The sequence below is a fragment of the Drosophila ananassae genome, chromosome 2R, assembly GCF_017639315.1.
Source record: "Drosophila ananassae strain 14024-0371.13 chromosome 2R, ASM1763931v2, whole genome shotgun sequence".
Lineage (NCBI taxonomy): Eukaryota > Metazoa > Arthropoda > Insecta > Diptera > Drosophilidae > Drosophila > Drosophila ananassae.
In genome coordinates, this window is record NC_057928.1 from 19,169,290 (window position 1) to 19,196,083 (window position 26,794).

Here is a 26,794-nt window from a genome sequence, read left to right on the forward strand (position 1 = left end):
AATGAAACGAACTGATGACAGAAATATTTTCCGTTTGAGTTTTATCAACTTTTAAAGGCATCTTGTCAGCAAGTTTAATGATGTTTTTATTAGGCGACTGACTGACTGACTTTTTTTAAAACAATATTCTCAATGTTATATTTTTATTTTTTATTAATAGCCTTAAGAAAGAGAAATAATACTTCGCATTGCTTAAAAATATAAAATTATTCTGTGCCCAAACGATTAATCATCAAAAATATTTGCGGCCAATGATTCTAAATGCAATCGAAATTTAATTAATGCCATAAAAATTTATCTGACAAAATAAATTAAAATTCTTAGTGTGTGTGAAACTTGTGCCTAAATATTTTTTAAATTAAATGAAAGAATTCTTAGCTGCAGTTACATTGATAGTCGGTGTTTTCGGTACAAAAAAAAATGAAAAGCTTGGATAGTTAAAATATTTATTAAAGTAGTGAATATTACCCCCTCTCACCCTCTCTCCTTTCACCATCGTTTGGTAATAAGAATGGGAGTAAATCTATTAAAGTAGTATTTAGGAGAATTACCTGTTTTTTGGCCCAAAATTTCTGCCCAACTTGCTGCCTCGAAATCGGCATCCGAATTGTCCAGCTTTTTATATAGTATTCCCTTATTAATGAGTTTGTAATATTTTTATTAATAGTTATTTCTTAAAAATAATAAAAAGTATAAATTTGAAATGGTTGAAAGTACAAAGCGCCATTTTGAAGAACACAAGATGGCGTTCAGCGAGTCTGGCAACACTCTAAGGTGTTTTCCAATAAATCCGCTAGAGGCGCGTCTTTAGTGCTTCCACTTATCCGAATAGGTGGCGCGTATATTTTACATGTATTATACACAATTACTAACGATTTTTAAAATTAGTTAATAAAAAATGAGTTTTAACATTAAATAATTAACAACAAAACATAATAGGGACTAAAAGATTGTTGTAAGAAGATTTTTATAACATATCATATCTTATATATCACTGAAAGAAAAACTCTATTAAATTCGTGAGTCTTCGCATGTTGACGTAGTTCACCAAAACGACGTAGCCATAGCAAGTATATATATAAGCCCACCATTGGAAGTGATAGGCCTCCTTTGCTCCCCAGCCTCTGCCCCGACGCCGACCAAATCCATTGGACTGCAGGGCGTATGCGTGATGTCGTTCGGTGAGAAGGCGGCGGATCACAGATCCGCTCAGGTAGACGACGCTCAGTAAGAGAATGAGCCGCCTCAGGTGAACCAACAGTAGAGCCATAATCCTAAATGAACAATGTTCTTTATTTTCACAATTGTTTAGAAACTTTTTTTTAATTCACATACTGCGGTAGAGTCTTCTAGATGTTTTAATTTCACTATTATTTTCCAATTTATTTTTCTACTATTTATTTTTGCATTTATGGGAGCTCTTTGCCTTTCAACTTGCTATTTTGTTTTCGTCGCATATTTCGCCAGTCTCTTTGGGAAATTATATATAGAAATACGAAAATCTTTCATGCTGGCAACTCTTGCCAAAAAGTTTTCAAAACTATTTCGAAAAGCTTTCGCCATTATGGCGGTTAAATACAAATATTTGATTTAGATTAGGAAAATGAAGCCATCACGCAACCCCCATTAGTTTCTATTGTTTACGTTTGGTAATCGCTTGTTAGTAAATCTTTGAAAATGTCAGTGCTTGCCAAATCGAATTATAAAACACTTCAAACGGAAGCAGATGACTATCGGCGCTTCTGATATACACAAGTTCATCCAGATAGAGAATATCCACAAAAATCAACAGGCTGCAAGCGATTAAGATCTATCAGAGCAGCAGAGCCACTGGTGCCCAGGGCGTATACGCAATGCGTATACGTAATATATCCATTGAAAGCCAAGCAAAGAAATACTTGAGACCCAGGCACACACATTTCTAACAAAAGAGTGCAACCTTGAAACGGCGATCAAATCCGCAGTAAATCGGGGCCGGAGGAACCCAAACAACAACACTTGTCGGGAAAAGCAAACAGCAGCCGCTAGAAGATTGCAACACGCCGCAAGATTGGGGCTGGTTAAGAACAGCGGCTATGCCAGCGGAGAAATACAATATTTAAATTAAATATTAGCACACCCGGCTATGGGAAAAAAGAGGAAAATGAGGCAATGTTCCATCCGTCGACAATCGAGCGGAAAATGAGATGTAAATAAAAAATGCTAACAAAACATAAATAAAAATCTATTAACTGCAATTTTGTGGGCCTATGTGGTATTTAGCTATGACATGGCAACATAATGAAGAAATTTTGAATTTTGTTGTGATTTATTTAATATTTAGAGCAAGAATTATGAAGCTTTTTGTGTGAAACCTGTTGAATTGGGATTAACACTTTGCAATGATACCAACTAGACCGCATAAATTAAGGAGCTTAGCTTTTAATATCCTAGCCACATAAATCAATAAACGCTTCCCTCTTTCCTAGATTACTATTATTAATTTTATGGATGCAATGTATCTTTCATCTGGATAGCTACCACTTGGGACTGGCCCTCCTCCCCAAAAACAAAAAACAATTTTCCTGGCTTTTATTGTGTTATATGGGCACGCAAACAAATCGCATCTGCCTCCTGGTGCCCCTCGTTGATGCGTTTTATTAACTGGTGTGTGCATCGCGTCATTGCATAATCTGTCGCTGAAGGCACGCCCCCAAAAGAAAGACCGCCGACACACTCGTAAATAACAAATTTGAAAATCTTCCAAAATGATTGAAAGGCCCAGAAGAGATTCGGCCACTGGGATGCGGATGTGAAGATGGAGTTGCGGATCGCTTCCCATGGGAGCCACAGGGCAGGCACAGGGAGAAATCATACTAAAATTTTAATAAATTTTTTAAGTGACTTTTAAAAGATTATATGAAAAACTATAAATGAAAACAAAAAGAATTCCAAGCCTAGATTTTCCATATATTTTTCTTAATTAGCTAATCTTTTTCTTTAGTGTATTAGGCCAGGACAGGAGGCACATTGGCCTGGCCAACATGATTGACCGACTGCGCGGTGCACCTCGCCGTTGCTCCCGGGGATTGCCGGGGTCTGACTTTTATGGCTGTCGGTGTATTTCTTTTTATTGCCAGCCCAAAAAATCTGTTTCTGTGCCGTTCCTCTTGATTTGTTTGCATTCAGTTTGTTCAGTTTTTGGGGTTTCGGATTATTTTTTTCCTATATATTTCCCATTTTTTGTTGCTGTTGTCTAAGTTGCGTTGGCGTTGGTGTTGCCGCCGCCGCCAGTGGCAGCACGCACCGGGGAAAATATTTGTGGAAAGCATGCGAAATGCACGCCTGTTGTGGATCTTTTATATTTTTTAATGCATCGCTGAAAGCTATTTGTATCTGTCGGTCAGATTGGGTTAAGACACCGCCGCTACCGCCACCGCCCCCGCCCTGCACTAGCTGCATGTCTTTCGTCAAAGTGTCGAGCCACTTTTCGGAGGGGCCGCCGGCTATTAGCCCATTGATGCCGTTTCGGGATATCCAACCCCCTTTTTGTTTTTCCGGCCCCACTCTCTAGTAATTTAGCATCTTTGTCGCGCATTCTGATTTATGGGTGAAATGGGGCTGGCGGGTGGGGGATCTAGGGGGTTAAACCATTTCACTTGAATGGTTTTTGGCATTTTGCGCATATTTAGTTTTAAATGGTTTTAGTAAAGCCAGAATAATGGCCGTTTTATTTCGTGTTAGACGTCATCTTTTTTAGCCGCACGTTTCCGGTGGGCACTGCCGGCATCACAGCATCAGTGGCAACTGCAAAAGTGGCACACAGATTTTTATTTTTAACAACCAGAACAAATATCAACACAGTGCGACGTCCGATACGTGTTGTGTTTTTTTTCTGCGAGATATGAGAGGCTGTGAAATATGCCCGGGGTATTCGATGAACCGAAAAGTTCGTTTGGGGGCAGAGGCTAAATTAGAGGGGAAGTCCCATCTTTTTATAGTAAAGGTTTGTGAATTTTGATGCAGAATGATACAGAAACAATTACAGATCGTAAGGATTCAAGTTTTTCCCATTATTCTCCCTCAGTTGCATAAATATAATCTTTGGGAACACCTCATCTTCAGGTTGTAGACCCCATCTTGTCGCTCATTCATAAAAAACATGACAGACTGCATCTGTATCTGTAGCTGACAATTATCATTTGCAGCTAGAGATATTTGTGGCATCTATATTTTCTGGATAACATACTCGCTCCCAACCCAACACCCACTCATCGATTAGTCACCGAAAGATATGTAAATAGAAATATTTAGCTAATAATAGGTTAGAAATATCTGCATTGGAATGAAGGAGCCTAAATAAATGCCAAATACTTTTCGAGTTGCATTTTATGAGCATTACAAGAATTTACATTGCAATAGTTGCTAAAGGGAGGTGGTATTATATATACTTACATATAGCCGGTTGGCCGATTTCTGTCAGATCTTTATGGGGAGCAGATACACACGGGAATCAAAATAAGATACGAAAAATGAGTTGGATACTTCGATGCTTCCTGGGAAGATGCTCTTTGTTCGAATTATTTTTGTTTACAATTTTAAATTATACGATTTTTATTTATTTTATTCATAAAGAAGGAAAGTTATGAATAAAAAGACGTAGGCCACTAAGAAACTCTTTCTAGTAACTATTATTTTTAAGTACTTGTATTTTCTTCAAGAAAATGTTTTACTTAAATGCCTAGTTTATATCATAATGATAATACTTTGGGCTTAGAGTATGCTTAGAATCTTTATTCTTTGCACTTTCGTATTGCAATTTAGAAAACGGAGCGATCTGCTGCAGATTCTCCGAGAGATAAACACGCATACCCATGCCCCAGCCGTGGGAGAGACTCTTTCCCGCTCAGCTTTTCACGCAATCCGGCGCCGAGGAAAATCTCAGCACGAAAGTATTTTCAGTAGCTGGCAGACACAGTTTTCCTTTGACAACGCGCCGAGTCGCACACGCCTCGAGTCCGACGGATGCGGATACGGGATTTGGGCCAAAACCGTAGAAAAAAAAGCTGAAAACTGAACTGAGAATTTCGAAAAAATAAGAGGACTTTCGCATGCGACAAAATCTTTCAGTTCAGTTCGGTTCGGAACGGTACGGTTGGGTGTGCGAGTGAATGTTGCTAAATTTAAAAATAACAATTTAAGTTGTGCCCGCTTCCAAAGTAAATTAAAATAAAAGCAAAAGTGATGCGCTCGCCGCCGTGAGGGAAATGGAGATGGAAAATAAGAAAAATATCAAGGCATAAATAAAACGCCTCGTGACGTGTCGCATTTGCCGGCTGCATTCCCAAATAGATCGGAGATCTTAGATGGTAGATCGGAGGTAGCTATATAGATCCGTGGTATATACTCGGTTTGTCGGTGCGTGCCGGTGGATTATGTAAAGTGGCACACGGCAAAAAACACACACAAAATAACACAGAAAATAAAGGGACTCAATAATGCCCAGAAAGAAAATTCAGATGGCAATAAAATGCGATAAAATAGATATAGAATAAGGAGGAGAGTGTAGCCAGAAGATTTGTCGCACACGCGCCCCGACTCAGTAAGTGCAACTAATTTATTTTGCATCTATTGCAATTGAGAGGCGACCGCCCAATGTGCATCCGCCAGATACATTTTCGTAATTGCCGTCAGTGGTTCGAGTTGCTTTGTTTCGCACGTCGCGTCGGATATTCGCCAGATTGGATTACAAGATCAGCCGCCAGCCGAAGAAGACCAAAATAAAATTCCCACAAATTATTTCAATAAATACGGCGAAGAATAATCTTCCGGAGAATCGGTTGCCAAAAGCAACGTAATGTCGTCCTACCGCAGTTATGTAAGTAAAAGTTAATGCATCGCCCAACTATCCACTATCCGTATCTGTATCTGTATCTATTTATTTGGCATACGGTGTGTGTATCTCGTTCAGAGTATCTTTGCCTCTTTGTGTTTGCCATTCTTCGCATCCACAGATTTTTGTTTATTTCTAATTTGTTGCCTCGGCTATTTGGCAGATAGAATGTATCCGCGCGATACACTTGTGTTCGTGAGCTCCAGTTCCATTGATAAACAATTCGCCCACAAATTTTGCTCATTGTCTGGCATTTGGGTTTGGATTTCGGTTTAGTTGATTGTTCCAATTTCCTCTCCAGCTCTCCAGAGAAGCTCAAATTATGGCCACGAGGTGTGGCAGCTGAATGAATGAATGGCCATTTAAATGTTTGAATAAATGGCTTTATTTTGGCAGAGCGGATTAAATGCCAAATTTTGGTTTGATTTATTTGCGGTTTTCCTTTGATATATTTGAGTGATTTTTTGACATTAAATATATAATTTTCTTTGGTTTTTGGCCATGAAATATCTCTATCCTATAGAGGACTTATAGAGTCCCCATTCCCTTTCCCAAAAATCTAGCTAATCCCCCTTCATGTTCCACTCATTATATCCTTTTGTTGCCAGGGATCAAGTTTATGACTTTCGGTGGACTTCTGACACATAAATCAATTAAATATTTTTCGGGGTCTCCAGAATCTAATAAACTGATCAATTTATAGCCGGCTAACAACAAGTCCTCCCACTCCCAGCCACTCCGGAATCATTTCCCCAATTATATTTAGAATGTGTGTGTTTTTTTCGCCGCGAGGAGCAAAGGAAAATCATTCTCCTTCACGTTGACGCAGTGCTCACGTTGGAGTTGGTACTTTGTTGGAGATTTTTATGGGGCAGAGTTGGAGGAAGTTGTAAATATTTATGACAAGCATAAAGTTGAAAGTTCCTCGGTGAGAGTGGCTAGGCACGCACCACCTAATTAATTAACAAAGTGTGAATATTCATGCAATTTGTTCCTCGAGTGGGAAACAAAACTGGACGGGGCGTCTAGTCCTAAACGTTAGTGTTCATTGAAAATTTGTAATTTCAAGGAGGCTGTGGATGATACAATTTGAGCTGAGATTCGTTTTAGTCGAAAAGCAGGCGATGCCAGGGTATGTCAACTAGCTTCGGTATCAGTGTTTTGTATTTCAAGTTGACGAACGCGTCGGATAGGTAGAGTTTGAGATATTCCTTCCCACTCCCCCACCCAGCCCCACCGCCAGCTGCCGTCCAACCACCCACCCTACACGCACATTCGGCAAAACGATAGTTCCAAAAGAAAAAAAAGAAATAAAAAAAAACTGGGACTGCGAAATGCCGCGCCGTCGTCGTCCACGTTGCAAGGTCAATCCCTCGATAGCGCTTCGGAAGAAGGATCCGGAAAGCAGCGGTCCCAGCACTCGGCCGAAACCAGAAACAACACAGCGCAGTCCCATGCCAACACTTACCCCGGTGGCGGATCCGCCGAGCGATGAGCCCCAGAGCGAGGAGCCACAGAGCGAGGAGCCGCCAGAGATGGAGTCCACTTCCAGCGCCGACCAGGCGAGTGATGATGACACAGACTACAGGCTGTTCCCGGAGATCCACGACCGCCAGCCACTGCTGCCCACGTTCGCCGACATCTTCGGCCAGCCCTCGTACGGATTCGGGTTCCAGCGGGAGGAGACACCCCCGACCTCAGCAGACCCCACTCCCAGCACCACGAAATCTAAGCCGGGGGGAGGCGGTAGCGGCAGCAGCGGCGCCGCCAGCTGCAGCACCAAGAATGCCAATAGTGGTGGCGGAGGCACCGGATCTGGCAGCAGCGGAACTATGAACGCATACCTAAGCGGAACCTCGAACTCTGACATAATGGGTATCCAAAGCACGCCCGATGGCCGCTTTACCAATATACCCGCTTCCATGCTGGGCGATCGATTCGGGATGACCGGACTACTGGCCGCCATACGATCCACCCAAACTGATCCGAGCGCCACGCAGCTGGCCTTCGGTGAGGATCTGACGACTTACGGCTTAGACCTGGCCGCCCAGGGTGATATATATGTGCACTTCAACGGTCCGTTTACCCAGGACCCGCCCGAACGCAGCTCCATGGACTGCGCCCTCGAGATGGGCATGCGCGCCATGCGCGACGCCATGATTATGCATCCCACTCAGCCACCCGTCTGGGACCCGTACCAGCCGGAGACCGGGCATTTGGGCCTTGTGGGTGGCGGTGGCAAGGACGGAAGCATGGATACGGATCCCGACACGGACCCCCCACCGAAAATCCCGACACCGGATCCAGTCAACGTTGCTCCGATGCGCGAGCGCGGTCGTGAGCGTGACCGTGACCGGAAGAGGGACCGCAAGAGGGAGCCCGCGAAGGAGAGGCCCAGGCCCAAATAGGATCGCAGTCAGGCGGTTGGAGAGTTCATCGAAAAAACTTGGTAAAATTTTGTAATCTTCGTGAATGTCTAGCCCTTCCATACGAGAAGATGTTTGGGCAAATATATCTGCTTTGAGTCATAAGATTAAATAATTTGTTTCGAATTAATGAAGTAGCTTTTAAATTAATTTCAAAATTTTAAACATGGCTTTCTTTCTAAATAACAGATATGGAAAAGTCATATATGAGTATTTATGCACTTTTCCTCTTATCTTTCACTTTTATTTCGGCCATTTCTTATCCCCAGGCAATCTCCTCTAAAAAGAGAATTTCTTTTGACAACTAGAAACTAGAAAAGCATTTATAAATAAATCATTTGTCTGGCACGCGAATATATTCAGTCGCCACTTTATAATATCCGAGTGGGCCGCCAAGGGTCACAGTCTATATACTGCGAGAGTGGATGGGATCACAGTTCCTATATGGACTCCGGCCACTGACAGACAGACGCATTATAGTGCATCCTGGATTCTATGGGCTATAGCCCAATTGAGACCGCATAATAATGCTGTCAGAGCAAAGTGCAGAAGTACATACTCGCCGAGGAACAAAGTACACATGGCAGCAGCAGCAGCAGCCATTCCATTCCATTCCAGAGAAGATCCATCCGCGATCATCGCCTCCTCCCGGCCGTCTCCGGTTGAGTGTCTCCGGCGTTTGCTTGTTTTGCACATTGTTGGGCTATTTGCGTTTGGCATTCCATTTCACTGAGCGAAAACAATTAGCCGAGACTGTCCGTCTTCCGCAATGCCTCCTCCCCATTCTACGCTTGGGCTGGAAAGTGTATTATTAATATCTTTTTCTCCTCTTTAGAAATGTCATGTGAGGCGGGTGGGAGAAACAAGCGCCACTTGGAAGAGTCTTCTGGAAATGTTTATTTAAATTATTTACTCAAATTCTTTATGGTTTTCGCTGCGAATATTGCTCAATATCTGTTGCAATATAGTCTTCTATTTTCATTTGTTTTGTAATGTATTTAAAAGTATCACAAGCCATTCAACCACTCGTTAAAGATCACTTGCAATAATTGGCCGAAAATCAAGTCGCTTGCCAACAAATCTGTACGCCAAACAAATGCTAAATGGGCGCCTAAATCCCCCAAAGAGGTATTGCAAAAAATCTGTCAAGATCTAAACCCTCAAGTCCGTAATCTAATTATTCCCTCAGTCCATCCAAGGGAAGGCGCTGTCCCGGACCTGTCCCGCGACGGACGAGGGCAGTCTTCTAATGCACTGCGGCCGCGATTAGAAGGCAGATGTTGAAATAATCGAAATGAATCTGTTTACACGTCGAAATTAATTGAAAAACGCGTGCTGCAGCGCCATTTAATTGAAAATGAAATAGACGCAGGGCAGAGAATCCGAATCTGATGCCGAATCCAAATTCGAATCGGAGGAAAATGCAATTGGGAGAGTTCAAAGAAGCGTCAGCCCCAAAACACAAATAGTCCGATCGGGATGCAGGGACGGTGGGAAACAGAGGGCTATCTTGGGATGGGGGTCTTTCCCCCGGAATCTTTGGCAGAGACTGCTGCTGCTCCTGGTGGTGTTGATGTTGCTGATGTGCCTCATGTTGCTGTTGTGTTGATGTTGCTGCTGCTGATGTTGATGCTGCTGCGGTTGTGGCTGACGATGATGAAATGCGTGCGAATAATTGTCGAGTGCACAGCTCATTGAGAAAATTCCCCTGGAAAATGGAGAAGGTGAGGCCAGGGTGCTGCTGCACGAATCTGGAGCATCGGTTTGTTTTCTTTATTTATGCCTTTCCTCCCTGGAGTCAATTGGCTGCAGACTTTAGAGTGCCAATCAATCAAAGCCATGTGATTGCCCATCAGTTTCAATTTCTTTGAATGGGTGCGTGCATATTCTCTGGAAAATTGCAAAGACTGCAAATAGCCATAAAGCAATCACTCACTTATGGCATGGTTCATTTAAAACTATACACTGAGAAACTAATGTATTTATTTACTTTTCAGACGCCCTGGAAGTCCAGCTTGGGCAGCTCCTACAAGACAGGCAGTTCCTCAGTGAGTATTATTTATAATTTTAAGCAAAATGTTTCCATTAATTTTGGTTTTTAATCCGCAGTATGGAAGCAGTGGGGACTCCACTTCAAGATACACCTCCCTGGCCACGCCCAGCGCCTATAGACCCTCGTTTTCGGGGGGAACATATCGCCTGAAGAGAGAACCACCTCCTCCAGCAACAACCACTCCAGTTACCAGCTATGTCAGTCGCTATGCCAAAACAGAACCCAAGGAAACTGCCACCAATGACCGCACTAGTCCCGTAAAACGCTACACTGGAGGTACGACGAGTTCATTGGGAAAGTATGGAAGATCCCGGGACCCAAGTCCGGTGGCCCTAGAGCACACAAACCGTAATAAGTCCAGGGATCCTAGTCCTGTAATCGACAGCGCCCGAAGTAAACTAGCCACCAGCTATCGTGGAGGGGCCAACACCACTTCCAGTTCATCTTCGTCTGCCTCCAGAACCGGCTACAGTAGCCGTTATGGAGCAGGGGCCGGATCCAGGATAACTGGCAATGGGAGTGCTCTGTCCTACCTGACCACCAGTGACTTTCACGCCAGGACTGCCAGCAGAGCAAAGGCCAGCAGAGAAAAAGAGAAAGAGAAGGAAAAAGAAAAAGAAAAGGACCAGGAGGTCGAGGATAAACAAAGTGACACATCCAATGGAAAGGAAAAGACCCCCGAAAAGAAGGCAGCAGCAGAAAGCACCAAGGATTCGGAAGGAGATGAAACCTTCATCACTATTTCGGTGGTGACTCGAGCCACTTCACCCACTCTGCCGTTCAGCACCACCGTACAGCGAACCCGTCGCATCGATCCGGCGAAGACCATCGAAAAGACCGTGACACGTTCTACGAAAAAAAGACAAACCACTGATCAAGAAATTCAGTCGGATAGGTTGGATGATTCCACGCGATATCTACGTTACAGTGGTGGCACCACCTACAGTCCTCACAGGGACAGGATAACCAGTCTCCGTTACAGCGCCAGTCCGCTGAATAGTTCCGCTTCTGGAAAGTCCAGCCCGGAGGTCAGATCGAATCATCTGACACCAGAAGCTGTGACACCGCCCAGGACCAATGGTTCAGTGAGCTCGGCCAAGTCCTCGGAATCCCATTCCCCAGCAAGGGCTAATGGCTCCTTGACGCCTGGAAAATTCTCAGAAGCCCTTTCGCCGGCACGAACCAATGGCTCCTTGACGCCCGGAAAATCCTCAGAAGCCCTCTCTCTTCCACCTTCTCGGACAAATGGTTCCATTTCTCCTGGGAAATCCTCGGAAGCTTTGTCCCCTCCCAGAAGCAACGGCAGCTCTATGGCCTCGTCAAAGTCCTCGAAATCGAAGCTGTCGCCTCCGAAAGCCATACGCTTAAACTCCCGCCAGTCGTCGGTGGAGAATCTGGCCAACAAGCCTCCGGCCGCGCCCAGCAAAGCGGACTCGCCAACCAAAACCTGCAGCTCCAGCTCTGGCAGTTCTGCCGTAAAGTGGCCCAACAAGGACTTCCGAAAGTCGTCTTTGAATGTGGGCAATACGGATAGGCCCAGAAAGTCCAGAACGCCTAGCAGTGGCGGCGAATCCGAGGATCTCCCCAATGGTAGTAGCAACCTGGAGCGCTCGCCCAGTGCCGGTTCCGAGGGTAGCCTGGCATCCGGAGCATCCTCGAAAAAGTCCAACAAGCTCAGCAATGGAAAGCAAACGCCCTGCAAGCCAAAGCCCCAGAAATCTTGCAGCGACAACACCGGCAGTTCATCGACCGCCTCGGACAGCGATCAAAGGGTCAAGACGGTGAAAAAGCAGGCCAAGAAGAAGACCACCAAGGAGGCTGGCTGCAGCAAGGCCACCACCCACAAGGCGATTAGCCCGCCCAGCACCACTGAGTCAGCCACCGAGGTGGGCGTTGAGGTGGCCGTGCCAACGGCGGCGCAGACGAGACTGAAGAAGCTCTCGGCGGTATCGAATTTTTTCGCCAGCCGTCAGCAAGACGCAAATAACGAGCCGATCTTCCTAGAAAGCTCCGAGAGCTCGGGCGAACCAGAGGTCACCACAGCTGGCGGAATCTCAGGGTTCTCGGGCATCTCGAAGATCTCGGCCAACAGTCTCAGTGCAGATTTGCGAACGAACGAACCGACGACGCCCTCGAGCGAAGCGAAAATAAATAATTCCCCCTCACCCAAATCGAATTCCCTGAGTTCGACCACGCGCTGTCCCAGAGAAACCACCACGGCCGGCACCACCCTGCCCACAACGAGTATAGTGAGCACGATCAGCCAGGACACGAGCCTTACAGCCACAGCCAGTCTAAGCACTTCCGAACAGGACGAGCCCAGTTGGTGGCAGGACACAAGTCTCCAGATCAATACGGCCTCTGCTTTGGATCAAAATCGCGGGGATATGCCTTCCTTCCGACTTAGACACATAGACTCTGGCGAGGAGCAGGCCTGGTGGCTGCGACAAGATGAGAATGGCCAAGACGACGATGACACGCTGGCGGAGGATACCACAAACCCCTTGGACGAGGACAACCAAGAGGTGAGCAAGGGAACCTGGTGGAGCCAGGACGATGAGCCGGTGGATTCCGGCAGCAGCCAGGTGAAGATGATGCCCAGGAGTCGCCTGTCGCCGGAGAAGGATGCCTGGTGGCTAGATGAAGAGCAGGAGGTAGTCAAATCCAAGTCCAATGGCGACTTGAATAACAATAGTGAGCCCCACGTGGAGGTGACCCTCAAGTTGCCGTCGAACGGAAGTCAGCGGGCATCCAAGAGCAGTGGTTCCTCCAAGAGTAACAGCTCCAATCCCTGGTGGATGTCCGGACCCGCCAAGAAGCTGTTCAACGTGCAACGCGTGCAGTCCGGTGAGAGAGCCTGGTGGCAGGAGTCGCCCGAAGAGGCAGCTCCCCAGGAGGAAAAGGAGAACGAGCCACCCCCAGTGAAGCCCCCAACACCACCTCCCCGGATCATCAAGCACTGGGAGTCAGGGGAGAGAGCATGGTGGCTGCAGGAGGACGACCAGCAGGAACCACAGCCCGAGGTGGCGGTGTATCTGCAACCTTCCAGGGACGAGGTGGATCTGAGGCAAGTGCATCCTGCCGTCGAACTGAGCAGCTCCTTCAATTTTTCGGAGCGACCACCGCCTCTGGGCCAGTGCGCCAGTCCTGTGCGCTGCCCCTCGCCCTATGACAACATTCCGGGCACCAAGATGGCACCGGAGCTAGCTTCACCCCCATCGCCGCCCAGTGCCACGCTCATGCCTCCCCTGCAGCCCCGGTACTTCCCCCAAACTAGAAGAGCCGGCGAAAAACTCTTCATTTCGCGGCATCAGAACATCGACGAGCTTCTGGGCGGAGCCTGTCGGCCCCTCAGTCCGCTCTTCTACGGGAACTCCTGTCAGGCAGAGAGTGAGCTGAGTTCTCTGGCGAGCAAAAACATGTTCCTGCTGGAGGAGGTGACACCTGACCAGGTGCGAATCCACGACAGCACCGCCCAGCTGCCAGTTATCCAAAGAATGCAACGGTGAGTTAATTGTTACTTTTAAGTAATTGATTTAGTAACTGAAGCTACAAGATAGATAGATAGTATCTAATAGGTGCACCGTCTAATTTGTTAAGTTTTTACCTCACCTGAGATTCTTTTAATTTTTTTATGAAACACATTTCTAAAATACTTCGCTTCATGGTTTTCATTGTGATTTAAAAATAAACCATAAGCCATATATTTTTCTTTATTTGACAACGAGTAATTAATTTATTGTTTATTTATAGACACTGTTAAATATATATTTATTTACATTGTGGCTTTGCTAATTTTGTGAGTCAGTTCCCTATTTTTTTTAGTAAATAGGAAGAGTCTAATCCATTCTTTTACCTACAAACTAAAGGAATTCGAGTTCATTAGGTGATACTTTTGGCAAGGTACACTATGAGAAATTTATATATATATTTATATGATAAATCCCATGAGCTTTAAGAGAGAGCTTTCCGTTTGTTGTGTGGTGAATTGGCTCAACATGTGGTTGCTTATCTATCCCAAAAATATACTCATATAAATGTATATGTTCTGTTGATCTTGCAGCGATGTCGAGTGGTTGGAGAATGGCAGCAATAGCAGCTTTTACGAGCAGCCGAAACAACAACAGCACCAGCGGAGGGTAAGTGTCCACACCCCCTTAAAAAAGGGGGTGCCCCCGATTTCTCATGCAGATTGCAGGCGTTTTGGCAGCCTGCCCGGCCGTCTTGTTACGATATCGACTGCGCCCACGCTTCGGTTTATTTATACAAGCACCTCGACTTGGGTGGGGGACCAAGCACATATTCCTGGTGGTATACTCTGCATTTCATTCATCCACACAGTCCTCACAAATTGAGTGGTTAGATGGGGAAGTTACTCCAATACTCCGCATACTTATCCATTTAATTAATTTACCTGCCCCACCCCTTGCACCTTTCACTTATCGCAGAACTTTTGACACTCGCCGCCCCGTATCGCTTACCTGCAGCTGGGCGTCTCACATCCGAATGACAAAGGGCAGGCCAGGGCGAGCCGAGGTGTTCATGCCCACACCCACCGAAGCCTATGGTGCAGTGCGGTGGTGCAGTGGTGCAGTTATCACCTCCGGCATCTCTCGCCAGATTCGGTTTTGAGTGACAGCCCTCAAGTGGCTGCGGGGGCCGTTGTTGTGAGTCAGCCGGAGTTCGCAGGCACTTAAAATAAAACGAAAAAAAATCACAAACAATAAGAAGTTTAAAGTTTATTATACGACTTGAAAAAGCCCATTAATTTAGGTAAATTTTAGATATATATTTCAAGTGTTTCTTAAACAAAGAGACTTAAAAAAAGGACCTTGAACTTCTATGTTAAGACACTTTCCTTGTGATATACCTCTTATTTTTGAGATCTGTCCCCCCATATATACCCCTTAAATTCTTTGCAAGACAAAACCCCAATGCAAATACAACAAAGCACTTTTGTTGTCAGAACAAAATGCGGAACAACCATGAGCACACAAATTTTATCTTAATTACATTCCGTCGCCCCGGCTTGGGACTTCCTCTGGAAGTCTGGATTTGGATCCCGGACTCACAGCCTGAGAAGCGCTCCAGTTTGATGGCCAAACAGAAAGAGAACAGCTCTCGGCTAAATGGGTCATAATGCAATTAACATGGCCATAAAACCAAATCAAGTGGGCAAGAAGTCGCTGCCAGGGCGATAACTGTAAAAGTATATTCGCACCACAGAACCCCAGGGAAAAAAAAGTTTCAGAAGAAAAAAAGCGATTGCAAATATTTGTTTATTCATTTCGCTTCTTGTGTACCGAATATGTTAAATGCCATTGTTGACTTTGAGCCGCCAAATGTGTGGCCATTAAAAAACGCGTCGCCGAACATTAAAAATCGAAAGTCCATTCAACCCGCCATAAAAAATAAGGAGATTGTCTAGAAAAGGTCTGTTTTTCACCTCTGAACCGCTGGATCGCCATTTCTTGCCATGATTCGCCACGGCCCAAAAATAGCGAACGGCATTGATGCGTGGAAACCAAAACAAAATCACAGGCAGCGTCACAGCAGAAATTACCCAAATTACATTATAAGAGACATTTAGTTTCATTTAACACAGCTGCAAAAACGAAAAAACAACAATTATTCCCTCGCAAAAATAAACACATTTAATGGTTGCGACGATCTTTCGATGACTCAGGCCTCCTGATGCTGCCTCTGTGTCTTTTCTTCAAGGCTATTGTTGTGTCTACCGAAAAAAACACAACTATATTATCAGTTCATGTTCCCCATGCCCCATAGCTGTTTGTTTTTATGGCTGCTTACTCACTCTTTAAGCTCGAATTGGCGTTTGATAATGGAGACAATTGTTGGGCGGAGTCACGGGAAAAGACATAGTTCCAAAGTCCAAAATATCTATACCACAAGTTTTTTCTTGGTATCTTTAGGGGACAAGAGTTTTAAGTAAACGGAAAATAGTTTATGGCATCTCGATATAGAATTGGATATTTTTTGGTAAAATTTTGGCCATGGCTGTGGGCCATATCCCAAACATTTTTGCGATTTTGTAGGGGACCCCCTGAAAATTTTGACAAAAAATCTCAAAATTGTTTGTTCCGAGGTTTTGATGAAGATGGAGGTGGAGAATCGATCTACAAATCGTTTAAGGTATTCCGCTTAAAAATCGGATGTGTTTTGGCCAAGATATGCTCATCGGAGTGGGCTATATAGTCCCTCCCATACATTTTCTGTATTTTGTAGGGGACCCCTCAGAAATTTTGATGAAAAATCTCAAAAATTATTTGCTCATCGGCAAATAATCGATCTACAAACCATTGAAGGTATTCCCCTCAAGAATCGGTTGTGTTTTGGCAAAGATATAGACATTCCAGTGGTGCTGATCAAGAATAAATGTTTTTTTTTGCTAGGGTCGGAGGTGTTTCTGTTAGGGTATGAGCTATATACTTCCTCCATCAGCATTTGCAACTATCGATTTGCAATTAAGTAGCATATCGAATGTGCTGCCATTAGCTCCACCGCCCTCTGAGTCAATTGTAACCCTACAGCCCGCGCCCAAAATTCATTGCCCATAATCGCAACCTTGCACATAGGCACACACCCACCGCGAAAAGTCAGCGCCCAGCAGCGGGAGAGCCCCAGCACTCCAGCACCCCAGCGCCCTGTTCCATTTCCAGTCCCTGCCCAAAGTCCGGCTAATGGTAGGCTAACGCTCCATCAACGATAAAGCCAAATTGTGGCACACGCGCTGCCGCCGAGCTATTTTTAGGCCGCTCGCATGGGGAGCAGAGCAACTTGCAACACACACTGTGAGAAATAGTGATTTATGACAGTATTTTAAATATTTTTGGGACTAATAGAGGATAGTGTTTATTAATTAAATCAAAATTAAAAAATCTCTTATTCATTAAACTTGTTCTTTTTAAAATCGAAACAAGGTAAATGAGAAAAGTTTTATTAATTAATTATTTGTTATATTACATGGAGATAATCTACCTTTTTTGTTTGCATGTTCAATTAGAGAGACAATGTTGCAGCCACTCACCTGAGCACACACACTTACACTTGCCCCGGCACTCACTTATTCACACTACAAACAGCGAACTCACCACGTTCGCAACCTGCCTCAAAGGCCTTACGTCTTAGACTTTACGTCACGTAAGAAGAATATAGTTGCTGGCATACCCTAGAGTACTTGGCGCTTTGGGGGTATATATGGACTTATAAAAAAAAAACTTATAAAAAATATCATTCTATATCCATAGTAAAATTATTAAATATATCAAATATTATAACATAAATACTAGTTAGTATATAAATCTATATCATATATTTTATAGTTTCTATTAAAAGTATATGATTATTTTGAACTTAAAAATAATGAAGAATTCTACAAGGATCCTTTTTTTTTTATTTTTTTTTCAAAAATTATTACATATTGTAATATGTTTGAAGGTATCCTTTGGTCTAGTCTAGTTACCTTTATTTTTACCTGACCAACAACTAACACCACTTACGTAGCCTGGCACTCTCCTTAGCTTTGGGGGGCACTCTCAGTCTTCTCTCTCGCTGCGTGTGCCGCGTCTTCTTGGACCTCTTCTTCTTCGGCTTCTTCCGCCTATTCGCTGCTTTGGCGCTCGTCGGGGCTCGTTGGGGCTTTTTATTTTCAGTTCGCTTGCGAACGCGCTCAAGTTCAGACGCCTCGCTTCCGTCGCGGGTGGATACCGATTCCGAAAGGTGTGCCGAAAGTCCAAAAACAAATACAAACTCCGCTCAGCTGCGCGCGTCGCGTTTCCGTCTCTTTCCGAGCCGCCTCACCTGGCGACCTCATCCCCCTCGCTGTTTATCACCTGGACTTCGTGTGTGCTTGAGTGTTGTTGTGGTGGCAACGTTTATAATATTTTAACTGCCTTTTAGTTGCTACAACAATCGTCAATTGGTAATGCTAACCGCCGAAATAGCGAAAATAAGATGTGGCTAAACGAACAACACAATCGCCGATAATTTGCGCGAAGCGAAACATCGTTAATTATGTTAACTAGCCCACACAGAGCTGCAATTTGTTTTGAAGACGATCGACTTTCTGCGTGTCACTGTGTCAAAGTCAATGGAACATCATAATCCGCCCGATTCGTCTCGATTGGGGCTTCTCGTGGGCGCCACTCCATCGCCCCGGTTCAGTGTCAAAAGATCTTCAAATTCCGAGCAAAAAGTTCGTTATATAATGCTGAGAAGTCTGGAAACTTTTTGCAGAAGAACAGCTGTCAGAACAGGACTCCAAAGACTCGCTCTCACCTCACCTCCACTCACACCTTTCGGGGAACTGCCCCTGACTGGGAAGATGGCTGAGAAGAAGCCAAATAGTAAAAATTGAAATATACGAAAATACGAGAGGGAGGCAGGAAGGCAGGACGGCAGGGCCCGGGCACAAAACCGGAACTGTGCAAATAAATCTCGATATAAGTTGGGGTTCCAGGCCAGCTCCTTCTCTGGCTCTGGCTCTGGCTCTGGGCCTGGGCCTCTTCTTTCTGTACTTTCTGGACAAGGAAGCAAATCTCCAGCCAGATTTTTGGCAAATTACGAGCCGAGAAATATTGTTTATTTTCGCCCATTAGCGGAAATTGCCCCCAAAGGCGCTACTTCTCTCACTTATTGCGGGGGAAACTGCAGTTGTGAGTGCCTGTCACCTGGTAACCCACAAATTAGCGTTATTGTAGTGCTCCAAATACCGGGGACCCTCAATTAGACCTGATTGCACTACGTACTATATACGTATCTGTAATCAGGCACATGACCGAATCCGCCATCCAGATATCCAGCCCAGCACTGAAGCATACTCCAGATACTTTTCTACCAGCCAGCTCCTCCTCTCCGGCCTAGCATTATTTACTTTTTAATATGCAAATAAAGAATGCCGTGGAATTTATTATGGCGAAACGGAATAAGTTAATTCAGTTAGCCAGGTATCTGCTGTGCAAAAATAAAAGAACAGCTGTGTGTTGGGCGGGAAGGGGGCCAACCCCGACAGAGCAAACCCCATTTCATCGTGGTTAGAGCGCTAAGTACTCCGACTACGACTACGACTACGACACAAGAGCTTCTATTTAGTTATAGACGCGGGCATGGCGAATTACAGTGGGTTGTGAAATTCTCTGCCCTGACTGGCAAAAAATGAAAAGTATGCGAGGAGGAATGCTGAAAATTAGCTAAACAAGAAATCGATTTGGGAATGTCTTGGGCAAGAGCTGGCGAGTTAATTACTAAATTTAGTTAATTAGTCTACGCTGACAGCGTGTAACATTAGTTAAATATTAACGACAAAATGGGGATTATTATAATCAAAAAACTATTCGCTCCCACTGTACTTGAACCGTCGTCAACGTAGTTACGATTTTAATTATCTGCCGGCGTAATCTGCCAGTCCACTGCCTGTTGACGTGCCAACCGCGAGACACTTCAGCTCCGACTCTGGCTCTGGCTCCAGTTAGGGTTTTTCTGCTCCATCTTCGCAGGTTGCCGCCGACTTTTCACTCTTTTCTTAGCCATTTTTTCCATTTTACTTCTCGCTGCAGTCACTAATCCAATTTTTTTAATTGTGCTGCGAGCGAACACCATCCAGCACTTAGTTTAAGCCAGGTCTTAAGACTGCCTCTCATATAGAAGGAGAAAAGCTGTGCCAGCCACTCTTCCCCCTGACTCTTTCAGCATTTTTCGCTTAGTTTATGCGTTATCTGCCAACGCTTATCTGGCTACTGACTATGCAAAGTCAAGGTGAGTCCAGGTGCTCAGTTGAGATCTAACTCTCGTAGCAGGCCCACTGACAGCTAATTATGCTCCTCTACTTAATGCCAAATTAAGTTGAATGACGAACAGAGCATATATGCGATCTTTAAGCGGCTTTAGTTCAATCTCAATTGTGCGTGGGAATTGTGTCCGTGTCTCCAGACCCTTGGCTTATGTAAAGCCCCCCCAAAAAAAGAAAAAAACCCTATCTTTCAGCTCATTAACTAACAATCAGTTTGCAGACAAAGCGCATTAGTGAGCAATTCCCTTTATTTTTTCGCATTTTCCACCTCTACTCTACACGATAAACAATGAAAGTGTTGGGGCACTTCGACCACACCTCGAAAAATGGTAAAAATTGTTGCTCTTAGCCGTTGGCTCTGTCTTTCGGATTCGGATTCGGGTTGCTAACTAACTACTATTGAGGTCGCTAAACACAAACAAAAACCGCCACAAGTTACATGCACAGGCGCTGCCTGGAAAATAAATAACCCATTTGCACGAAGGTCCCAAGCGCAGCTAAACTTTATTGATTTATTTTCCACCCTGCCTCGGTGGTTTTCCTTCACTTTCATTGACATAGATTGTGGATTCAAAAATTGTTCTTTAGTATTGACATATTGCGCTGCTTAATATTTGCACTCAAACTTGCCGATGGCTGGGTTTTCGGGTCAAGTTTGTTTGTCTCAAAGGTCTTTCGGTATATTTATTGATTTTTTACGATTGGCTAGAAGCACAAACTGTTTGAAGAAGCTAAAAAAACGTATAGAAACTAGATATAATAATATTATTAAATATTAAACCCCCTCGTATGCTTGTCAATCAGTTACTCGATTGTTTGTTCTTCAGTTTCTGGCCCAATAGCAATTATCATTCCCTTCATACCTTCCTAGGCCCTCTAATGAAGTGATAACCCCGCTTATCAGTGAAGTTCAACAAATTTTCTGTGATTTTTATCACAAGTTCAAATGCCTTCTCAATGGGCCTGAATGGCCGTAATAAAAGCCGATTGCCAGACGGGGCTCAGTTACGGTTTCGAATGATGTGCACCCGTGTGCCCAAGCTGGGTCGGGGAATGGCTACAAAGAGGGTCCATAAAATGCAAAGTAGTTTGATTGCTCGATCATAAAAGAGTTTACGGCAACAGAAATGTCCATAAAGGCAATTAGGCCATGTAAAATCAGAGAGTTTCTGGCCCTCCGATGGCGGCAGATCTGCGGCATCCCGAATCTTTTGTCGGGGATCGTTTTGCCTTGAATTGATTTGCTTTGGAGCGCTGGTGGTGCGGCGGGGGAACAATTTGCGGTTTTGTGGCTCGCAGAATGCTTTATAAACACAAAAACTGATTACAGCATCGACTTGAGGTGGTTGAGAAATATGGCGACCTTGATTGCCGTGTTGTAAGTCGGCGGTGAGCAGGCGGATGTCTTACATTTCTTTCCAGCCAGCCAGCCAGTCAGTCGGTCGGTCGGTAATCACTCGGCGTTTGAAATTGCATTTCGAATCAATCAACCCCAACTTGACCTTGCCCCGTCGCCACAAAACCCATAATTTAACACTCCAACCCGAGCGTCAGGTTGGAATTGCATTTCAGACACTCCCCCGTATCCGAATCCGAATCCAAATCCAAGTCCAACTCCAAGATAGCCGAAAACCATCAGCGATTTATCAAGAGGCCATGCAACATTTAAACGGGATGGTTGCATAAAATCTGCATAAAATTAATACGCTCTGGCTCGGCCTGTTGATTTTAGCCTCCTCCTTTTCGATAAATTTATATTCGCTTGCAGTGTGAGTCGTCAAATGTGATTTATGCTGGAAAATGCTCAGCTACGGCTGCCTGTCTGTTTGGCCCGCCTTGGCAGATGGCAGATGCAATCGGCGAACAAAAACCGAAAAAATGTTCAAATAAAAAATACTTGTGTGTAAGCAATTTATCATGGCTAAAGTGAAAACACGTCCAAAGCAGACGATAAAGCGCATTGTTTATTAGACTATAAAATGATGGCTCAAACGAAGGCCCAAAGCCGAGAGCCCAGCTTGGCGTCGCTCATTAGGCCAAGAAATTAGAAAAATCAAATAAAGGCTGATGCTGTCTCCCTAATATTGTTATTCAAATTAGATGAGCTGTTGAGTGAAAAGCGCTCGTAAAGAAAATTGGGCATAAGCCATGACTAAACACGTTGGGCAAATACCCTGGCTTCCATTCATCATCATCTGGGCAGAACATTTGGGCAAACATCCGTCCACGGGGCGTATGATTAACGTAGGTAGTGGGCTTCCTTATTTTCTTAAAGTGCGTAATTGAATACACAATAAAAGTCTAGAAAAGTGCTACTTATGATTTACTTTCTATATATACAGAGAATATTAATTTTTTAAAGATAAAAATAGAATATTCACGCTTTTCACTTTCAAATCCAAACTAGCTCCACTTGCTCCTCCCTAAATCAAATGTAGATCTGAAAATATTTTAAATATCTAGTGATTACAGCCCCCACAAAAAATAACATGGAAATATCGAAATTTCTGAAAAATTTCTGACCCGAATTCGAGCTGAAAATTGTCACAGGAGGGAGGAGGAGCTGGTGGGCCCCCGAAACTAGGCCACTATCTGTGCTTATTTTTCCCTCGACCGAGCTAAAGAGTATTTTAACTTTATTATTATTATGATTGTTGTTGCCATTATGTTGTCGTTGGTGTTGCATAACCGCCAAAATCGTGGCCAAGTGGCAGCCTCTATTTTTTTTTTTGCCCGATGCACTCAAAATATTAGTCACGCACTCACACAGACCGGCAAATTAGTAGAGCAAACGAGTGCCCACATAAAAGATATATATACGAACTATCTGAACGCAAAAGAATATATACGCCAGCCAGCCAGCGAGATGTATTTCAGTTTGTTGATATTTTGTAAGAATTCATGTCGCCTGTATTCAAAAATAACCTCAAGATGGAAGTGGACCTGTGAACCGGGCCAGAAGTCTTTGGATGACACATTCGGGACCCGAATTATAGGTGAAGTGCTGGCGGGTGATCTATCAAAGTGACAAAATGTTCAACACGAAGTTTCTGTCATTCGATGTGTCAGATTGCAGGGGGAAATCACGTGCCAGATGCATTCCCAGGTAGACCCGGAGATGCCACTGATATCGCCTGATTTGGGGTAAGATCTCAGAGCGACTTTCCCACGTAACCGTTTATCGGGGCAAGTGGAGTACATAAATTATAAAGCAACTCGCATTAAATTAGCAGGAATGAGGTCTTAATCTCGGGTAGTTATCACATGGGAGGCTAGGGAGGAGCATCATTAGATTCAAAATTAAACATTTCCATAAATCTTTTCCCGACACCTTTTCTGTAAATTCCATTTCTTCAAACACTTTCCACCTCTCAAGAACCACTTCTGACTTGACCCCAATCCGCCTCCATTCCCAGCGATTCTTCCCCCTGAAAAGCGGCAATTAACATATTGACACTTACGAATCGGCACGGCTTCTGAAAGTGAGCCGCGACTTTTCCAGCCGAACACGTTGCCGGCTGTTTCCTGGTCTTGGTTGTGTCGCCTCGCCATTTCCGCCTCTCAGCCGGGCTTATGACAATTACTATACAAGCTGCCGATGCCGATTTGCTGCTATTGTTATAATTACCTGTGAAGAGCCAGCTACCTGGCTACCTCCTCCCGCCCTTAGCAGCAGATCTAACTTAATGAGTTGGCATTCTTGGACTTTGGATGGACCTGGGCATCCGCTGCATACGAAATCAGGCCCGGTTCTGGCCAAGAAGAATTCAATAAATCAAGCGCACACGCACATTATGCCTCGGTATGCACGTGTCTGGCTGTCTGACTGTCGGCTGTCCAGAGCTATGGACTTGGAGCTATGGAATTGGACACAGACCGATCTGGGGATCTCTCAGACTTTCGTTTGCCTTTCGTCCCTCGCTTAATGTGTTCCAGTGTTTTCCTCAAACATTTAACCGTTTCAAACACAAACGTGACACAATTTTCTGTCTCTGTGCGGTTGAAACGAGTTTGAATGGGGGCCCAGGGTCTATTATCCATGCACTGAAAGAAAAATGTATGATTAGGTTTCAAAAGGTATAAGAAATTGAGGGGTTAGGCCAGGAATGTTTATAGAATTTCTTATTTTCATGGCTGCATGTCTAGACTTTCCTTCTAAAAACATTGCTTTATTTTAATTTTATTAAATTTTTCACAGTGCAGTTTCAAATCAAGAATAGCTCCAAAGCCCTGTTTCACTTCGGGTCCCTGTGCCCAGGCCAATCATCGGTGTTGGCCGTGCTTTTTTATTGGCAGCTGAAATTATTTTTAAATGCAGCCGCTTAACAATTTTATGTGTTGCAGCCTGTTAGTCTGTCAGTCAGTCATTCAGTCATTCAGTCAAGAGGTTAAGCAACTTTTCTTCTGATTGTCGTAGAACCGAGACCTCCCCTGAAACCCTTCTGCTCGAAGGCCCGGCTTGGAATGATTTGTTTGGGCTCTGTCTTTGTGGAAAAACGCATTTGGGTTCATTTTCTCCAGCACTCCGGCTCTCCGCTCTGGCCGTGACAAATCGTCTTGGAATGTGAAACGGTTTCCATATAGAAGTGGTACATATATATTATATTTCTTTCCATTTTATTCCTGAACTCGTATGGCCAAATATTTGCTGTTCAGCCAGGCGGAGCGTCCAAATTGGTGTGTTTTCTCAGTTATTTCGCTTCTTTTTTGCGCATTCTGCGAACCCATTGAACCTATCTGGGTTTATGTCTTTATTAAGTCTGCGATAAGTATCACAAACGCCTTTCCCGATATAGAAACAACGTTTCGGATTGTTCGCCAGCAGATAGCGACCACGACTAGAGTTACAAGCAAACAGAATTAAATTATTTCACTTCGAGTGAACTTGAAATCGATCAAGTGTCACGTGAGGTGATAGAGTAGAGACTATTGAGTCCATAAAAATGACATAAAACAGTGTCTGTAGATCGGAGTGTGCTATAATATTAGACAGAACATTTCAGATCGAGATTAGGGAGCCATTCCGAATTAATTTATGAAGTAATTTCCTGTGGACACCCGTTGAGATCGTTGAGATTTGTTAGATTATGGACCTATGAGACCTGAACTACTTGAATGTCAATGCTCTGGGAGGATCACCTCGTCGGAGGAAATCAGTGGGGCTGCTCCGGGTGATGCTCTGCTGCACAGTAGCTGTCAATTAAGCGTCTTTGGGAAATTGTTAAGTTATTAGCCATCGTGGCAGGCAAAATTTGCATAATTGATGGCATAAAACTGAAGAAGCAGCTCCGGCAGCCGCCTCCTCGAGCGGTTGCCGCATGGGGCATGCCGGAGCCAGTCGAGGGGGGTGGTGCAGCAGCCACTAAAACGACCACCAGGCAGTAAAAAGTGAAAGTTCATTTAAGCAAGTCAAGGCGAGTGTAGAGCCAAAAAAAAAAAAGAGGAGACCAGCAGCGTTTCCTTGAGCCAGCGGGCGGGTTTCATTACCTGCCAGTTGTTACTGTAGCTGCCGCAGTGGCTTATGCTCTTAGCTCTTTGGTAGCTGGTAACCAGCCAGCTTTTTAGCCAGCAAGCCGCTTGGCTTGGCTCTTTTTTATTTCTTTTGTGAGGTTGTGGGTGCCGCTGCTGCCAAATTGCGCGACCGACTGCAGCATTTGCATAAATTATTTACACTTTAATATGGCCAGTTCGGCGCCATTGTCGTAATTTGTAACTAAATACGAAGCTGTTAGCCAGCCGCTTGGCCTTTCTATAATATTTATTTAATTTCATTAAATATCTGCACGTCGTCGGCCAATGAGGAAGCCATAGACGAACGATAAACGGTTTTTGGCTGATGGACACTTAACTCTTCGAGTTAACCCTTTTTCGGGGGGCCTTTTGGGGAGAGTTCCGGCCGAGAAAGGAGCCTCCGCCGATTTGTATGCGTGAAAGTAAAATCTTTTCGGCCAGCTTTATTTTCCATTTCAAAAACGAAACTGAAATGCCAGCCAGCCATCCAGCCAGTAAGGTGACTTTCTCAGGACAAGAACAAGTTGCTGTCGACTGTTTTTTTTGTCTGCCGGTTCTTTTTCCTGTGGATTTTGTATTTTGGCCTTAGTGTTGGCTGTTGGCACACCTGCCTGGCAAAAAGGCAACGAAAACAAGGAGGATCGGGCAAAAAGAAGCCTGGCAAGTCGCCTGTCTTTCAATTAAACCTTAACTCTTTGTTGCCCAAGCCCCAGAGTTGACTTCCTTTTCGGGACCCTCTCGGGGTACCCAACCCTAAAAACAGCTTAGTTCCACACTTAATGACTTGGCTTTTATTTCATGATATTTCTCATTTCGTATTTCTTATTTTTGTATGTAGTATATCTCGTTCATAAGAATCCGAACAGCTGTTTACGTTTACACAATATTCTTGGCCTTTTGTTCCCCCCTTTTGTTAACCGCTTTTATTAGCCATTTTTATGGGCTTTTTCGAATATTTCTGCTGGCTGTTGCTTCGCAATGAATTATTGCAATTAAGCGCGCTTTTTGTGGCTTTTTAAGAGCCGCCACTTTCGGCATCTGTGAGAAATGTGTCGAGTTAGTGGCTAAAATACAAAATAATTACATGTTGTAGAGTACAAATTTCAAAGTAAGTTATTGGTAAA

The 26,794-nt window shown here is 44.3% G+C and overlaps 3 protein-coding genes across 9 annotated transcripts in view; 2 read left to right on the top strand and 1 right to left on the bottom strand.

Moving 5' to 3' along the window:
* Positions 1-691: 691 nt before the first annotated feature.
* Positions 692-4,642, bottom strand: LOC6502833. 2 transcript variants are annotated; one of them, XM_014909129.3, is made up of 3 exons: positions 4,435-4,636; positions 1,336-1,470; positions 913-1,274 (listed from the first exon to the last, which is right to left on the bottom strand). In XM_014909129.3, exon 3 carries the CDS (start codon positions 1,268-1,270, stop codon positions 992-994), a length of 279 nt encoding a protein of 92 aa, XP_014764615.1. In that variant the 5' UTR covers positions 1,271-1,274; positions 1,336-1,470; positions 4,435-4,636; the 3' UTR covers positions 913-991. The 2 variants fall into 2 exon arrangements, with proteins under 2 accessions (XP_001956879.2, XP_014764615.1); XM_001956843.4 differs by lacking the exon at positions 1,336-1,470 and having other exon boundaries at positions 692-1,274; positions 4,435-4,642.
* Positions 4,643-5,145: 503 nt separating this feature from the next.
* LOC6506988 (FH1/FH2 domain-containing protein 3) overlaps positions 5,146-26,794 on the top strand; it is a 38,126-nt gene continuing 16,477 nt past the window's right edge. For 3 of the 6 annotated variants that reach the window (XM_032454458.2, XM_044714451.1, XM_032454457.2), the window contains exons 1-2: positions 10,408-13,856; positions 14,415-14,490. In XM_032454458.2, the coding sequence (XP_032310349.1) occupies positions 11,662-13,856; positions 14,415-14,490 (2,271 nt within the window). In that variant the 5' untranslated portion in view covers positions 10,408-11,661. Of the gene's footprint in view, positions 5,858-10,295; positions 10,347-10,407; positions 13,857-14,414; positions 14,491-18,031; positions 18,294-26,794 lie in introns of those variants that run through there. The other 3 variants (XM_014909534.3, XM_001956839.4, XM_044714452.1) reach the window with 3 other exon arrangements.
* On the top strand, positions 6,996-8,420 carry LOC6506985. Its single transcript, XM_001956842.4, has one exon. The coding sequence runs from the start codon at positions 7,207-7,209 to the stop codon at positions 8,278-8,280; it is 1,074 nt and encodes a 357-aa protein (XP_001956878.2). The 5' UTR covers positions 6,996-7,206; the 3' UTR covers positions 8,281-8,420.